This window comes from Cibotium barometz, chromosome 6, assembly GCF_041138505.1.
Source record: "Cibotium barometz isolate CiBa-2024 chromosome 6, ASM4113850v1, whole genome shotgun sequence".
NCBI lineage: Eukaryota > Viridiplantae > Streptophyta > Polypodiopsida > Cyatheales > Cibotiaceae > Cibotium > Cibotium barometz.
This window is the reverse complement of record NC_141051.1, coordinates 57,977,611-57,995,650: the sequence shown is the minus strand read 5'-3', so window position 1 is coordinate 57,995,650 and position 18,040 is coordinate 57,977,611. Positions and strand designations below refer to the sequence as shown.

The 18,040-nt window shown below is 45.7% G+C and overlaps 1 protein-coding gene across 2 annotated transcripts in view; it reads left to right on the top strand.

Moving 5' to 3' along the window:
- The window catches only part of LOC147637899 (putative beta-1,3-galactosyltransferase 2), a 62,459-nt gene that overhangs the window by 27,451 nt on the left and 16,968 nt on the right, over positions 1-18,040 (top strand). For both annotated transcript variants that reach the window (XM_086799738.1, XM_086799737.1), the window contains exon 3: positions 13,491-13,555. In XM_086799738.1, coding sequence (XP_086655864.1) covers positions 13,491-13,555 — 65 coding nt within the window. The remainder of the gene's footprint in view (positions 1-13,490; positions 13,556-18,040) is intronic.

Below are 18,040 nucleotides of genomic sequence, written 5' to 3'. Positions count from 1 at the left end.
AAATGGAGAGAGAAAAAGAGAAGCCAAGAACCAAGCTCAAGAAGATCAAGAAAACCAAGAACCTTGATCAAGATAAGCAAGAAAATCAAGAAGAGAGAGAAAGAAAGAAGAAAGTTATATTAACATCTACAAAAGGCCAAAATGACCTATGAGACCAAAAGGATTACATCATGGAATACATCATCATTGGTATTGAAATGAAATGAAAGAAAACGACAAAGCTAAAATGCTAGAGCTGATCCATGCACAAAGAGCATAGGCTCACATATCATCCTAAGATATCCCGCATGGGGCACTACAACATGGCACTCGGTGTGGTAAAGCTGAGCCGGCATGAGGGAGTTGTGTGATGGTGTAAATGATGGCCATGATCCTCCTATGGTGTCAAAAGGCCAAAATGACCTATAAGACCAAAAGGTTACATCATATACATGAGGTACATCACCCTGGGTACAAAATAGTAATAAAGAAAGATAACAAAAATCTAGAACTATAAAATCTGATCTAGGTACATGAGCAGAGAGCTCTCATATCACCCTAATACATCCCTCGTGGGCCGCTGTGACATGTGAGTTGGCGCGAGAAGGTCCTGCGATGATGGGAGATGATGGCCCGGATCCTCTTGTGGTGGCGTGGCCGTGGGCGAGGGCCATGGGGTCTGGGGCGTCAAGCTCTGCATAACTCAGTGGCTTTGTCGAGTGTCACACCTCTCGGCCGAGCTCTTGCACTAGCCTGTGGTCTGGGAATGATGGGTGCATCGGCCCTTGGAGTGCTGGTATGGAAGAAGTCGGTGAGAGCTCTCTGTGCTGGTCCTCGAGCAAGTATAGCTGATCTGGATCTCACTAAGGGCTCCTTGTGTCTACGGAGCTCTAGAAGTCCCAGGCATCTCTGATCCGGGAAGTCCATGATCTTGGAAAGTGGTCTGAACCCGGCTCGGAAGAGGCAATGGAACCTCCCTCGAATCTCATAGTATACAGTGCATCGGCATATGTAATGATCCTTAGTCTTGGGCTCTGTGTGACAGAGCTCACATATCGTGTCCTCTGGTGCGGCCGCCCTAGGCCCATATTTGGCAGTCTCCACTCTCAGCTGGTGGGACGAGGTGCGCATCTGGCCGATCGCACATCTCACCCCAAAGGATAGGTGTGTGTCCATGTAGCGTGGGCGGATGATGAACCCATCCTCTGTCAGGCATAGGAGGTGATCTCTGTAGAAGGCCATCTTCGTCCCCAGTGGACGACTAGGTGAACTCCATGTCCTCGGAGTATCCAGTTTGACAATGTCCTTCCTGATACCCTGTTCTGCTCTGTGCGGTTGAGAGCAAATGACGGGGTCTCTATGCTGTACTGGAATGGGGGGAGTGCCTCCATCTGCATACCATGCATGCCAAACCAAGTGCCTACCTGCATACTAGCACTCTGTATCTCCCTCAAGTGTCAACTGTCTAGAGGACTCTGGAGCTAGCCGGGGGTATCTATCAAGTGGAAGCTCCCATAGCCTGTGCCAGTATGTCACTGTCTGGAATAGAGCCTCTATCACTATCGGTGCAGCCCCCATCTCTGCCTGCACAATCACATATGGCACTGATGGCTTACTCCTAATCATGCGTGAGATCATCGCCACTAGGGGCCTCTCCATAGCCTTCCTCCCATCATATATCTCCTCTGTATCTGTCTCGGCCGGCTCTCTCCTCTGTCTCCTCCTATAGTATAAGCTAAGAGAGAGAGAGAGAGAGAGAGAGAGAGAGAAAGAGAGAGAGAGATGAAATGATATATTAACGTCCTCAAAAGGCCAAAATGACCTATGAGACTGTCACCAGCCTGGACATTTCTTAGTATGAAAGGGGTCTGGTGGACTCCAGGATATTTGGAAAGTACAAGCTTTGGGAATGGGGGATTATCCTAGAATACAAAGGACCACACTCCTAAAATTTAGGAGAGTTGCTATTTTTGGCCCGACTCCGATGGAAATTCTGTTCGTGTCATTACATCTAGAATTGAGCAGATACCAAGAGTTGACCAGTTGGGATATTTTTAGAGATAAAGTTTATGGAAGGACCCATCTCTTAGATTGGGACATGTGGCAAGAAAGTGGACCAAAGTGAGACAAGTGGCCTGACACTTGTTAGAAAGTGGATCAAAGTGAGACAAGTGGCCTCACACTTGTCACTTTAGCTATTGTGTGGCTCTCCACTTGTGATTGTAGCCTTCTCTTGCCATTTTAGCTCATGGGAGGCCTAAATCTATAAATTGGAGCCCTCTCTTCTCATTAATAGAGGCTCTCTTGCTGCACACTAGCCTCTACCACCGTTACAGGCTGCCCTAATGATGGCTACTCTCTTTCTCTCTCTTGAAGGCTGCCCATGAAGAATACTGGCTGTTGGGGATTGTTTTGGAGGCTTCCATCGCGAAGAAATACTGAAGGCAAGGGTATTTAATCATTTATTATGATTTCTAGCCATTGTACTTATTGTACCAGCCTTTGTACCTACTGCACCAGCCATTGCATTGCTGTACCAGTCCTTGTACTTGTTGTACTTGCTGTACCATCCATTGTATCGATTGTACCAGCTTTTGTACTTAGCTCTACCAGCCACTGTACCTGTTGTACTAGTCATTGTACATCTTGTTTAAGCATTTGTACTTGCTGTACCTGCCACCATACCGGCTGTACCAACCACTGTACCTGTTGTACCAGCCATTGCACCGGTTGTACCAACCATTGTACCTACTGTACCGGTTGAATGGAGAGTTGGACTTGCTGTACCAGCTCTATTGCATGAAGACCCGTGGTTTTTGGGGAAGAATCAGTACCCACACGGAGGTATATGGATTATGTTGTTGGCTCGGCATTTCTACAGCCTATGTTCCGGCTTGGTTGCCTCGTGTTGGACTGTGTTATGGCATTTGTATATGGATAATCCGGCATATCCCGTGGGGAGAGTAAGGCCCTCAAAGCTTGTACATGATATTATTCTCCTTGGGTGATAAAATACTCCAAGGGTGGGGGTCGGCCCATTCCGGCCTCTATGTGGTGTCACACGTGCAAGCTCCACTTTCAACATTTGTGGATGTTTTGTCTAGCTTTTATGTTTTATGCAAAGTGATGATGGATATATGTTAAGGTTGTGGCCATGTTTAAGTGTTTTAATATGCTTTGATGGTATCAACAAGTGTGTCAAAGGCCCTAGTCCCCCGGGCACCCGCCGTGAGCCACATTGGTATGAGAGCATAGGCTTTCTTGGAAGCGGAGGCTTCCTTCTATCAATAAGGAAGAGAAAAGATCTCAAGTGGGGACCACACTTACCATCATTGCTATTAAGCATGGCCAGCCACTTCATAGCCTATGAAGCAAGAGCATGAGCATGAGCAGTAGATAGCGCGTTGATCTAAGGATTTATGAATTCACAAAATTTTATCTTGGAAGTGTGAAGTTGTCTTTATGTGCACACGTTTAGCACTCTTTCCATATGGATATTGTGGATTATATTATCAAGCTTACAGGCAAGCTATACGGAGATATATCTTAGGATATCTTAAGGATATGGTGACGAGATATTTCTTTTGGCTTCATGACGAACCTGGCAAAGAAAAGCTAAGTATACTTTGAGTTTGCAAAGTTGGTGCTTTGGCTATTTACTATGAAGTATTTTTGATGTTCACTAACCCTTGTATAGCCATGCAAGGAGAAAGGTGGTGTTGTTGGCCTTAAGATCGTTTCAGGGAAACATTGTTTATGGCTCCCTTTATTGAGATGGATTGGAGATTTCTTTCTTGGACGAGATTTATATAGATATTGGGCTTCACAAGCAATTTCTATGGACGAATCTGTCCGAGTTTATAGAGAAAAAATCTTTGGTTATCTCATGGATATGATGCCTTTATGGATAAAAACCACCTCTACTCGAAGGTGTGTGGTTAGCACGGAGTATGTGGTAAGAGTTATGGTATACAGGTCTATGGATTCCTGGACTTCTTTTCTAGGGATTTGGATCCATCCTCAGGTTTATGGATTATGTTTATGACTCCCTTTTACTAGGATGGATTATTCTTTTTGGCTCCCTTTATTTGGGATGCATTGGACTTATGAAACTCATGGTTCACATACCCTGTGTAGTGTTCACTTGTCCTACGTGCTCTCTTGAAGATTGTTTCTACCATGTGTGGGTGGAACAATAGAGAGCAGATGGAAGGGAACATGGGCACTTCAGAGGGTAGTGTCGACACAACATACCGTGTGTAGTGTTTTCTTGTCCTACGTGCTCTCTTGAAGATTGTTTCTACCATGTGTGGGTGGAACAATAGAGAGCAGATGGAAGGGAACATGGACACTTCAGAGGGTAGTGTCGAGCACAACATGCCGTGTGTAGTGTTCTCTTGTCCTACGTGCTCTCTTGAAGATTGTTTCTACCATATCTGGGTGGAACAATAGAGAGCAGATGGAAGGGAACATGGGCACTTGAGAGGGTAGTGTGAGTTGGTGGCCAAAATGCCTATAAACTATGTGTAGCAGAAATACTTATGGAACACCAGGTTATCTATGCCTGCGAGTGATTGTTTTATCTTGTTACTTGAGCCCACCTCTCATCCAAGGTGTGTGGTCAGCCTACCAACACGGAGTGCAAGTGATAAAGTGGACATGATGCCTGGTTGGCACGGAACTTATATCTATGCCAAGGGTCATGTGGACCGATGCCTTATTGGCAGGAGACTTATTTTGTCTCGCCCATTTACTTGGGACATGGATTATGATATTTGGACTTATGGGACTGATTTGTCTCGCCCATTTATTTTGGGACATGATATTGCTATTATGGAGACTTACTTAGTCTCACCGATTTCTTTGGGACATGGATTCTTCAGTTATATTGGATTTTTGAGACTGTCTCGTCTCGTTCACTTAATGGGACATGATTATATCTTGGATATGTGGCTTTAAGCTTAAAGTTGCGGACAACTTTTAAGAAACTGGGGAGGATGTCACCAGCCTCGACATTTCCCAGTTTGGAAGGGGTCTGGTGGACTCCAGGATGTCTAAATATTTGGAAAGTACAAGCTTTGGGAATGGGGGATTATCCTAGAATACAAAGGACCACACACCTAAAATTTAGGAGAGTTGCTATTTTTGGCCCGACTCCGATGGAAATTCTGTTCGCGTCATTACATCTAGAATTGAGCAGATACCAAGAGTTGGTAAAGTGCCTTTGACAGAATGTCTACCAGTTGGGATATTTTTAGAGATAAAGTTTATGGAAGGACCCATCTCTTAGATTGGGACATGTGGCAAGAAAGTGGACCAAAGTGAGACAAGTGGCGTGACACTTGTTAGAAAGTGGATCAAAGTGAGACAAGTGGCCTCACACTTCTCACTTCAGCTATTGTGTGGCTCTCCACTTGTGATTGTAGCCTTCTCTTGCCATTTTAGCTCATGGGAGGCTAAATCTATAAATTGGAGCCCTCTCTCTTCATTAATAGAGGCTCTCTTGCTGCACACTAGCCCCTACCACTGTTACAGGCTGCCCTAATGATGGCTACTCTCTTTCTCTCTCTCTTGAAGGCTGCCCATGAAGAATATCGGCTGTTGGGGATTGTTTTGGAGGCTTCCATTGCGAAGAAATACTGAAGGCAAGGGTACTTAATCATTTATTATGATTTCTAGCCATTGTACTTGTTGTACCAGCCTTTGTACCTGCTTCACCAGCCATTGTATTGCTGTACTCCTTGTACTTGTACTGCCCATTGTACCGACTATACCCGCTTCTATACTTACTGTACCAGCCACTGTACCTGTTGTACTAGTCATTGTACATGTTGTACCAACATTTGTACTTGTTGTACTTGCTACCGTACCGGTTGTACCAGTCAATGTACATGCTGTACCAATCATTGTACCGGTTGTACCATGCATTGTACCTGTTGTACCGGTTGAATGGAGAGTTGTACTTGCTGTACCAGCTCTATTGCATGAAGACCCGTGGTTTTTGGGAAAGAATCAGTACCCACACGGAGGTATATGGATTATGTTGTTGGCTCGGCCTTTCTACAGCCTATGTTCCGGCTTGGTTGCCTCGTGTTGGGCTGTGTTATGGCATTTGTATATGGATAATCCGGCATCTCCCGTGGGGAGAGTAAGGCCCTCAAAGCTTGTACATGATATTATTCTCCTTGGGTAATAAAATACTCCAAGGGGGGGGTTCAGCCCATTCCGGCCTCTATGTGGTGTCACATGTGCAAGCTCCACTTTCAGCATTTGTGGATGTTTTGTCCAGCTTTTATGTTTTATGCAAAGTGATGATGGATATGTGTTAAGGCTGTGGCCATGTTTAAGTGTTTTAATATGCTTTGATGGTATCAACAAGTGTGTCAAAGGCCCTAGTCCCCCGGGCACCCGCCGCGAGTCACAGAGACCAAAAAGGTTACAACAATTGGTGGATCTGATACAATGTCTGTGTAAGAAAAGCTAAAACAACTAAACAACTAAGTGAAACTGAAACAACAACTATGAGGAAAAGTAAGGTACTAGGAGCTCCTAATGGATAGCATATGGGAAGGAAAACTCCAGCAACAAAGGTAAGCATCATATACATCACTATCCAAAGATGTCTCTCATCGGTCAATGGCGGATATCCTCAATGTCCTCCATGGTGAGTACTCTGACTGGACGTCTCCCATGCCGTGCTAGTATGGTCCTGATCCTCTGTTGTAGTCTCTGCCGGTGTTGAGATGGGCCTCTCATCTTGGGGCGCCTGGACCGCCCCAGCTCTATAGTCCGATCAATCAGTGTACCTCTGGTGCGGCTATACTTTGGGGCTAGCTGCAATGCCTGCTGGCCTGACTGCTCAATCTCTGGTCGAAAGAAGTCTGTAATCTGCCTCTGTAGGTGTCTCTCCCTCTCTGATCCCCTCCCTCTCAAGAGACCCTCTCTATGTCTACGTAGCTCCAGCAAGTATAATCCGAGGCATCTCTGATCCTGGTATCTATGTAATGTAACTCTGTCTTTGGCTCCATGTGGCACATTTGACAAATCCTGGCCTCAGCTGGTACTCCTCTGAATCTGCCAGTCTCAATCTCTAGCTGGTGTGAGGATGTGCGCATCTGACCAATAGCACACCGTACCCCATGAGAAAGATGAGTATCCATGTAGCTAGGTCTAATCACAAACCCATCCTCGGTGAGCTGGAGAAGATGATCTCTATAGAAATCCATCTTTGTACCAAGCTCGTGTGTCGGCTGTATCCATGCCCTCCTAGTGTCCAGCTGAGTCAAGTCTTGCTTGATAAGTCCGGTAATCTCTGCCCTTGTGAGAGAGAGGGAGGGTGCATCCAGGGAGTACTGAAATGGAGGTAGCCTGTCCATACTAAAGCCATGCAGTTGGAACCAAGCTGTCATCTGTGCATACCAACATGATCCGTCTCCCTGTGATGCCAACTGTCGTGAAGACTCCAAGGCTAAGCGAGCATATCTGTCTCTAGGGAGAGCCCAAGTACTATGTATAAAGGAGACTGATCGAGTGAGTGCCTCTACTACCAATGGGGGGGCAACCATCTCTGCACGGATAATATCATGTGGTACGGAGGCCTTGGCCCTAATCATCCGGGAAATCATAGAAACCAAGGGCCTCTCCATACATCTCCATCCATCAGTGCTACCAGCTCGGCTGTGGTGATCCACTGAGGGTCCCCATATCTCCACTCCATACAGCATGGCTGAAGTGACCAAAGTGTCAAAGAGCCAGAGCTTTGTTCGAGGTTTCTGAAACTGAACCTGCGAACACATCCTCTCTAGTCTCCCGAATGCTGCATAAGCTCTGGTCAATCTAGTCTCCGTTGCTCTCCTCAAGGAAAATAGTGGGCCACTAAAAACCACACCAAGGTAAGTATATGCATCTGTATACTCCACTGTCTCCTGACCATATGTAAAGGTGGGCACTGACCTCCTAACCCCTTGTGCTATGGTGTTAAACACCATCACCTTGGTTTTACCAAGGTTAACAGACAATCCATTGACCTGTGCAAACGTGTGCAATGCATCCAAATGACACTGCATCCCCTCTGGAGAATCTGAGATCAACACAATATCATCAGCATACAATAACAGCGGAATCCATGTCCCTGCTAGCTGTGCTTCTCTGTCACCCTCCCGCTCTAGATAGTCCGAAACCTCATCCACATACATCCCAAATAAGGTGGGAGAAAGGGGGCAGCCCTGTTTCACCCCAATAGTGGAGTGAACCATCTCAGATATACCCCGAGTAGTACGTACCTGCCCCACAACTGTCCTGTATAAAGCCATGATTTCCCAAATCACCTCTGTGGGCAGTCCCATCTCCTGTAGTCTGCGCATCAGTCTGGCTCTCGGTTGTGTGTCAAAAGCTTTGCGGAAATCCACAAAGCAACAATAAATCCTCCTGCCATATGATCTGCCCTCCTCAATAATAGCTCTGAGTGTCAAGATATGGTCAAGAGTGGAGAAACCTCTCTTGAACCCTGCCTACCCTAATGCACGTATGCCCTCGCTCTCTACCCATCTACTCAACTCCTACTCAAGAATAGATGCATTTAATCTAGCCAATGTGTGACCAATCATGATGGTACGATAATTCCCAGGAAGCATGGGATCCCCTGACTTGAAGATAGGCACAATCGTGGACATATTCCAAGTCTCAGGAAAACCCTCACACATGGCTCGGTTAAACATCATAGCAATAAGCTCTGCAAGCATATCTCTGGCATGAATAAAGTGCTCTGCTACCAAACCATCATGATCATATGCTCTCCCAGTCCTCATCCTGTCAATAGCTTTCCTTACCATCTCAACAGTAAAGAAAGCACATGTCTCTGGGCATGGCTCCGATGGGTCTGGCAGGGGCGGCTGTCCTGGTGCTGTGTACTGGGATGCTGCATACTCACCCCAAATCTCTGTGGAGGTAATGGCTGGTGATGGTGAATGCTCATGGAATAGTCTCCATGCCTCGCCTGAGTCCTGACTCATAAATAACTGATACAAATCCCTCTCTAATTGAGCAAGATAAGCCCTATTCTTCCGTCGCACTAGGCGCCGGAAGGTAATCCGTGACTGTCTGTGAGTTGTAACACCCATGAGCACCTCTCTCTGTAATCTGATCCTCATCTCTCTGCACTCTTCATCATACCAGCTGTTCTGGGGCCTGTATATCTCATCCGTGTACACGGTGTCAGTCTCCCTCGGAAAGGTATAATGAGTGTGTGTGGAGACGTGTCGCAATGGAGCTGTGCTGAACTGAAATGTGAGAGTGAAGGACAAGATAGCATGATCCACTGCTACTCCAACCGGCCTAGTGCCTACCATAAAATCTTGAAAAGAGGGAATGAGACTGGGCTGAGCCATAACATAGTCCAGTGTACTAGCACCATGCCGATGTGGAAAGCTAGTGAAACCGCCCGCTGTCGGGAATCTCTGTAGGCCATTCAAGATGGCCAATCCATGTGCAGTCCCCATGTCTATCAAATACCGCCCATACTCAGTGTGTTCCTCATCCTGTGAGAGTCTAGATAGGCCCATATCCCTAACATCAAGCTCCCTCAACATCTCCTTTGAGGTATTATAAAATACTGTGTGGTTATGGGCGAACCTGGCATTGAAGTCCCCCAGGAGAATGATGTCACCATCCCTGGAGAACTCCCAAATGTCATCATCCAAAATAGAAAAGGGAGACTGCCCGCTAGGTGATGCATACACTGATGTACTAGGAGCAAAATAGCATATAGCAATGTAGAGATATCTGTCCGTCTCTGCCCTCAGTCTAACCCACATGTACCTAGCCTGCTCATCTCTGCGGACTATATGTATCAGTGGCTGCAACTCCTGTCTAAACAATACTGCCACTGCTCCTAAGCCCCGTCCTGTATGCTTGGAACGAGTCTCCTGTCTACAAGCTGTCTCCCATCGGTATCCACTAACATGTGGCATGGACTGTCCAGGAGCCTGATGCGTCTCACAGTAGAAGATGATGTCCCTCCCAGTGAAACTATCCTCAAAAGCCCCTACATCAAGGCATAGAGATCCATTACAATTCCAAGTAGCAACTTTGAGTGTAGTCCCATAGGTCTCGCGCTGTCATGAAGAGCGCCTCTCCATAATCACCACCCTACCATCTCTATAGAAGGCCACTTTCCCTTTCTCTCGGGCTGCCCTTATCTCGGGCATAACTTTTTTCATGTGGGCAAGTTGCGAGAGTGTGAGGTCATCTCCAAGAAATATTCCCGTCTTCTTGAGTGTAGGACGTCTCTTCAAGAAGTCCTTCTTCGCTCCCATGGAGGGGAAACGAATGATAAGTGCTCTCTCCTTAGAAGATTCGCCACTACCTTCTCTCCTTTCCCACTCTCCATGCCTTTGTGTGCGTGGCTTCAATGCCCATCATAGAGAAGAGCTCCTTGGTTTCCCCTTCCGCATCATCACGGTCTTTTAGACCGGACACTCGTACATCATAGAGAGAGAGAGAGAGAGAGAGAGAGAGAGAGAGAGAGAGAGAGAGATTAAGCGTCTACTAAAGACCCAATGGGCCTATGAGACCAAAGTGAGACAAGAATGTCCATGGCATATCTCATCATGGAATGGAAAATAAAACAGAAACATAGCTATCTCACTGGGGTGATACAAAACTGTCCATGGAAACTCATCATGGAATACTAGGATGGTACAAAAGAAAACAAAGACTAGAGCTATGAGCCGGGAATGTCAAATCTGAGCCATATGATACAAAGTGGGACCATCATCATCATACAACCTATGGAACTAACCCCTGGTAGGAGGAGGGGGCCATCAAGGATATCGAGCATGGGGTTAGCCTGTAGAAGGCTGTCCAGATCCGCTGGGCGTGAGAAGGTGGCTCTATGCCCCTCCAAGATCTCAAGGTGGGGCTGATGTCTGTGTTGCTGGCAAGGTCCAGGGAGTTTGGGACGTTGGGCTTGCTGTAGTGCCGTCGCCCGGTCTAGAGTCACATCAGAGTGGGGTTTGGCAGGGGGTCGGGCACTCGAGAATGTGTGGCTCGATGAGGCTGTGGGTATGTCATCCATGGCTGGTGTGGTGTCCTCTCGTGGTCGGATCTTGGATAAGGGTCCAAACCTCCCTCAAATCTCATAATATACGGTGCACGTGGATATGAAGCGCTTCTGTGACTCGACCTCCCGTTGGCACATAGTGCATATCCTCTCCTCACAAGGTATCTGCATGGCTCTCCCTGTTTCTATCCTCAAGCAGTGCGATGACACCCGCAATCGGCCCACTGAAATCTGCATGGCATGTGACTTGTATATGTCAACGTATCTGGCCCTGAGTTTGAAACCATCCTCTACAAGCCTCATGAAAGTATCCATGTAGTACTGCCGTTTGTGTGAGAGTGGCTCATGTGTTGTGATCCAGGTATCCTGTATGTATAGTCCCAATAAATCATATGTGATCACCCGGTTCCTGTCATCCTGAGAGAGCGTGATGAATGGGGGGTCGGGGTCATACTGGAGTGACGGGAGGCGATCCATCCCGAGTCCCTGCCTCGTGAACCAAGTGTATACCAAGGTTGCATCAGTACATAGGTACCTTATTATAAGGTACGTTTTAGTTGGCCAGTACGGTACTGTACTGTACGGTAGGGTCCATACGTGCCTTTTTTTTTCCCTCCCCCCCCTCTTTCTCTCGACTGACCTTTGGCCCAAGATCCTTTTGTAGTTACCGATTTTTCACCTCCCGTAGGCGCCCGCATGTAGCCACTTATTTATCCACCCGTATAGGTGATGCCGCCAAGGAAGCACCAAGGGGGGTTTTGAACCCAAGACCTCTTGGTCCTAGGCAAACACCTTCACCACTTGAGCTATCACCTCATTGGCAAGTACATGGTAGTTTTAAAAACATTTTGGGCCAAAAAAAACCTTAGGCCAGCCACCATCGCCGATTTTAGCCGACTTATGCTAAGTGCGAACATAGCCATTCCTCTCATTGATACAGACATTGGAGCGAGAGATGATGATGATGTGGTGCCAGCTGATGCGGTCACCACCATTGCAGAGCCAGAGCTGAGAGTATGATAGCGAAGGAAACATGTTGACATATGGAGCTCTCATTTTGGTAATTGTGTTGTTGAATGTTCAGAAATGAATTGTTTGTTCATTTTGGTAATTGTGTTGTTGTCCCAAGTACACATATGAGTGCGATCTCCACTGGGCTGCCCATGTAGGTGAAACTCAATCGAGATGTGAAAGAGGGAATGTGTTGAAGACCATAACGGTGGTTTTCCCAAGTTTTATTGTGAGATCCCGTTGTGCACAAAAGTCATGTAATGTGTCAAGATGCCTCTGGAGAATTTGCAATAAGCACAATGTCATTAGCAGAAAGTAGTATGTAAAGAAGGATGTTTGCTAGTGATACGCCTCCTCCCCCTCCTACATCAATGAAGGCCGAAATCTCGTTGATGTAGGGGCCAAAGAAAGTGGGAGACAGTGGGCATCCTTGCTTCACTCCGATGGTACTGGAGATCTCCTCTGATAATCCACCTAGGCATCTCGCCCACCCTATGGTTGACTCATATAATGCAATTATCCCCCATATCATGTCTGATGGTACCCCCAAATCTTGGAGTCTCTGCAATAGTCTTGCTCGAGGCACAACATCAAAGGCTTTGCGGAAATCCACAAAGCAACAGTAAACCCGTCGGTGGCGTGCTCTGGCCTCTTCTATGGTAGCTCGGAGGGTGAAAATGTGATCCAAAGTGCAGAAGCTTGCTTGCCATGATGCTTTGTGCCCATGTCTCTCTACTAGTGTGCTGAGCTCCATCTCAAATACTGACCTGTAAAGTTTGGCCCGTGTGTGGCCAATCATTATAGTCTTGTAATTGTTGGGGTCGATGGGATCTCTGGCGTTATGATGGGTGTGATGATATGGGCTGTCCAGGTGGGTGGGAAACCTTCCGAAAGAGCCTGGTTGTGAACATCTGGGCTAGGAGGGGTGCCAGAATCCCCCAAGAGGCCCTCGTGGTCCTGTGATCTCCTGTTTTTGAGTCTCCGGATGGCTCACAGGGAAGCCATGGTTTGGGAACCCTAAAGTGTAGGAAAAACCCTAAAATGGAGGTAGAGCCCTAAAACACACGGCAACCATGATGCTGAAACCCTAAAATACAGGAAAAACCCAAAAACGCAGCATGGAACCCTAAAACGAGTTCATGAGGGGGGGAGAGAGAGAAAGAAAGAAAGATATATTAAGCATCTGATGAAGACCCAATGGGCCTATGAGACCGAAGTGATACAATAATGTCCATGGCATGCCTCATCATGGAACAGAAAACAAAATAGAACAAATTAAACTGTCTCACTGGTGTGATACAAAAATATCCATGGAAATCTCATCATGATGGAATACAAGGAACATGGAACATGAGAGAGAGAGAGAGAGAGAGAGAGAGAGAGAGAGAGAGACGTAACTTTCTCAGCAGAGTCGGACTTGTTTTGCTGCTGTTTTTCCTAGAAAGATGCATCCAGGCAAGGGAATAATATTTTGAATGAAGTATCACGGACACACGAAACCATCAAGTGAGTGATTTGGCATGTAGATTGATGTGTAACAGTCACCTTAATCTTTTCTTCTATTTTTTATGGCTTTTCTTTGTTGTGCTTTGGCTTAGTATGAATCTTCTCACATTTGCACCATTTGTTATTTATCTGTTATGTATCTAGCACAAAGCTCAGCTTATGAATTATTTGATGATGTTTGGTGTGCCACCTTAGTGCAAGGTCATGGCTAGTTCAGTGAGTAACATGTTATGTTTTCAAGCCCATTGTTGTCTAGCTCATGGAATGCATACAACATTGTGTAATACTTTCTGGCTCTTGTAGTCCATACAACATTTCGCTGCAGATTTCTTTTTCCACTTTGCACCCGTATATTATAACCATTGTGGTCCAGATATCTTTTTCTAGTTTGCACTCATATATATATCCTAACTGTAATCCATTCAATGTGAATCAGCAACAAAGACTTGAATAGAATTACAAACATACAAGACTTGGACTGGGAGACAAAGCATGTGATGCCATGGGTATATACAGTGGCACATCTTGTCTACCTATGGCAATGTAATGGACCCAAATCAGTGACAATGTTTTTTAGCATACACGTGATATCAAGATGTTAGGTAGTTTTTGTAATGAAGCATGTGAATAAGCATTCCTATGGTGAAGTGAAACAAACCACATATATAATGCAATGTAGCATGTGCATTGATAATGAGTACCTCATTATTATGTCCATGTAACAAATGTTCATGTGCCTATACACAATTTTATTTTTAATTTTAAGATCCTTCTATGAGTTAAAAACAAAGGTCCACCCGTGGGGGCAGCACCCATGGGGGACTACAACCCTCCAATAGAGGTAAAATGCTCACAAACAAGAAGGGGGGTGCTCATTCCATGACTGGTCACTCTCAGAGGGAGAGTGCATGCTGGGGGATTTGGGAAAAGCCACACTTGGGGCTGTAATGCCAAGTGATATCACCGTCCCTGTTGGTGTGGAAGGGGCCACTGCTCCAAGAACGCAGGAAGGCTGCACGGGGTTGCCACATGTGGGCCAATGGATCCCAAAGTCCATGCAGGGTGTGAAAGATGTTTGTCCAAATGCAGCTAATGGACTCTGCTGGAGGGGTGAGAGTACACTCGATAGCCTTGTTGCAGCACCCACAATGTGCCAGGCTAATTCTGGTTAGCATGGGTGTCGGGAGTCCACACAGTATATACATATATATATGTATATATATACATATATGTATATATGTGTATGACTGATCACTCTCAGAGGGAGAGTGCATGCTGGGGGATGGGGGAAAAGCCACACTTGGGGCTGTAGTGCCAAGTGATATCACCGTCCCTGTTGGTGTGGAAGGGGCCACTGCTCCAAGAACGCAGGAAGGCTGCACGGGGTTGCCACATGTGGGCCAATGGATCCCAAAGTCCATGCAGGGTGTGAATGATGTTTGTCCAAATGCAACTAATGGACTCTGCTGGAGGGGTGAGAGTACACTCGATAGCCTTGTTGCAGCACGCACAATGTACCAGGCTAATTCTGGTTAGCATGGGTGTCGGGAGTCCACGCAGTATATTCATATATATATGTATATATACATATATATCTAGATATATACATGTATATATATACATATATGTATATATACATATATAGCTAGATATATATATATATACATATATAGCTATATATACATATACATATACATATACATATACATATACATATATATGTATATATGTACATGTACATGTATATATATACATGTATACACATATACATGTACATGTATATGTGTATACATGTACATGTATATATATACATATATATGTATATATGTGTATACATGTACATGTATATATATACATATATATGTATATATGTATATATATACATGTACATGTATATGTGTATACATGTACATGTATATATATACATATATATGTATATTTGTATATATATACATGTACATATACTATATATGTATATATGTATATATATACATATATATGTATATATGTATATATATACATGTACATGTATATGTGTATACATGTACATGTATATATATACATATATATGTATATTTGTATATATATACATGTACATATACTATATATGTATATTTGTATATATATACATGTACATGTACATATACTGTTATACATGTATATGTATACACATATACATGTACATGTATATGTATATGTATATACATGTATATGTATATGTACATGTATATACATATACATGTACATGTATATATACATATACATGTATATACATGTAGATGTATATACCGTTAGAAGTCATCTCTTGTCTTTATGTTGACACGAGGGCCTTTGTTGTGGGTGTGCCCGCCCTTGTAGGTGTTTTCTCATTTTTCCTCACTCCCGGTATTTTCCCCCATATTTTTTCCCATTTTTATGTGGCTTGGATGGCAGTCCTGAGCTGGCAGGAGGCTCTATCTTCTGGCCAACTGTACCTGCATGTACCCAACCTCAGTTGTGTGCTGGCCGACTTAGGACAGCTGGTCGTGGAGATTCTGAGCCTGTCGGCTGCCTTTGCTGCAGGCCGACTGCTGTATGGGGGCCATATAAAATGGCCCCACAACCCTTGCCACATTGTGTATCACTTCGGGATCTTCTTCTTGTATATAGAGCAGAGTTACACGCCTCTATCTCTCTCTCTCTCTTGTGCTGTTGTTTTCTGCATTGCGTTTGCTCGTGTTCCTAGATTTGGTCATCATCTCCGATGCGTATTCTGACATGGTATCAGATCCCTAGGCTCTTGATAGTTCTTGGGATTTGTGTGAGCAAGAGGGGGACTGTTGTGTTGCTGATTGGTGGACTGTACGGGACTGTTTGGGAAGAGGAGAAGCAAGAGGACGGCAGGCTGATTTGCTGGACAGCCACTTGCAGGTGTAAGTTCTCCTTTGTTCCCACCCACCCACCCTTTTTCAGAGTACATCCCCACAATGGCAGATCTGTTAGAGATGGCCGAGATGCATGTGAAGATCCCTACACTCCCCACGTTCCCGGTGGACCGTCTGTTGGACGGGAATAACTACGGCATATGGAAGGTTACGGTGGAATTTGTTTTGGAGTCTTCGACCTCGCTGATTTCATCGTTGTTGGGTTTCCATGACCGGAAGTAGAGGAAGGGGAGGTACCGTCGATCCGAAAGGACCGGGAGGCACAGGCACAGATGTGGGATCGTGTCAACGCGAGGGTCCGTTTGTTTATCTTCCTCAACTGCACACCGCAGGTAATCAATCATGTAAAGCATATGACGCTGGCCAGAGGTATATGGCAGCATTTGGCTTCTCTTTACAACAGGGTATCGCCCATGAAGAGGACTTCCTTGGAAGTACAAATGCGGGTTATGAGCCCTGCAAAGTCGTTGACGATGTTGGAGCATATTAACAAGCTGCAAGCTCTTCAGTAGGAAGTTCTTCAGGCTGGGAAGGAGATATCGTCAGAGGATATGGCCATAACGTTGCTGTCGCATTTGCCCTCTCAGAACTCAGCATTTTACTCGTCTTTGATTACCAGTGGCAGGCTTAGCACCATCACGTGGGAGGAGCTTGTGCCCATGGTCTTGGACGAGGAGGAACGATTCACGAACCCTCCTTAGGGTGGAGGTTCGGAGGCCTTAACCCGCCAACGGTCGAAAGGCCGTAACACGAGCAAAGGGAAGGCTTCATCGGAGAAGTCTTTTGAGAAGAAGTCCGTCGCTAACCGCGAGAAACTAAAGGCAAAGAGGACCTGTAATGATTGTGGCGAGAAAGGCCACTATTGGAGGCAGTGTCCCAAGCGGAAGACCGAGAAGGGTGAAGATTCCTTAGCAGCAATCATGAAGACTCCGGCTTTTGTGCACCTAGAGGAGGTGGACACCAATGTTTCATTTTCTTCAGGCAGGGAGGAGGTTGGAGGATTCTCCGCTACAGATACTCGGGAGTGGATTCTAGACAGTGGTGCTTCCAGGCACATGACTCCTTCCCGTTCAGATTTACAGGATCTCTGCAAGTATTCTGGTCACATTCTTACTGGGGATACATCCACTATCCTAGTTCACAATGAGGGCAGGTTGGAGATAGTTCCCGATGGTAGAGGAGGGAAGCATTCCTCCCAAGTGTTGTATGTTCCGTCACTTGGTTTTCATATGTTGTCAGTGCATTAGGTTTGCAAGACTGGCGTACGGGTGGAGTTTGATGAGCATTTTGTTGCTCTCCGGGACAAAGCAACAAGCCAGGTGGTTTGGGAAGGCGGAGTGGAGAATGGAGTTTACAAGCGTTCAGCACTCTCTCTCCCAGGTCCTCAGGATTGTGATGAGTGGCAGTCTGGTAATGGCCACTTAAGTGTGGATACGCTGTAGGTGCAGGATTTTTGGGACCAGATGGTGGATAGCTTGCCAGTTGATGGCAGCAGTTGGCAGGAACTTTCCAGTACTGATGTTGGTGGTTCTTGTGTTCGTCAGTAAGAGGAAACTGAACA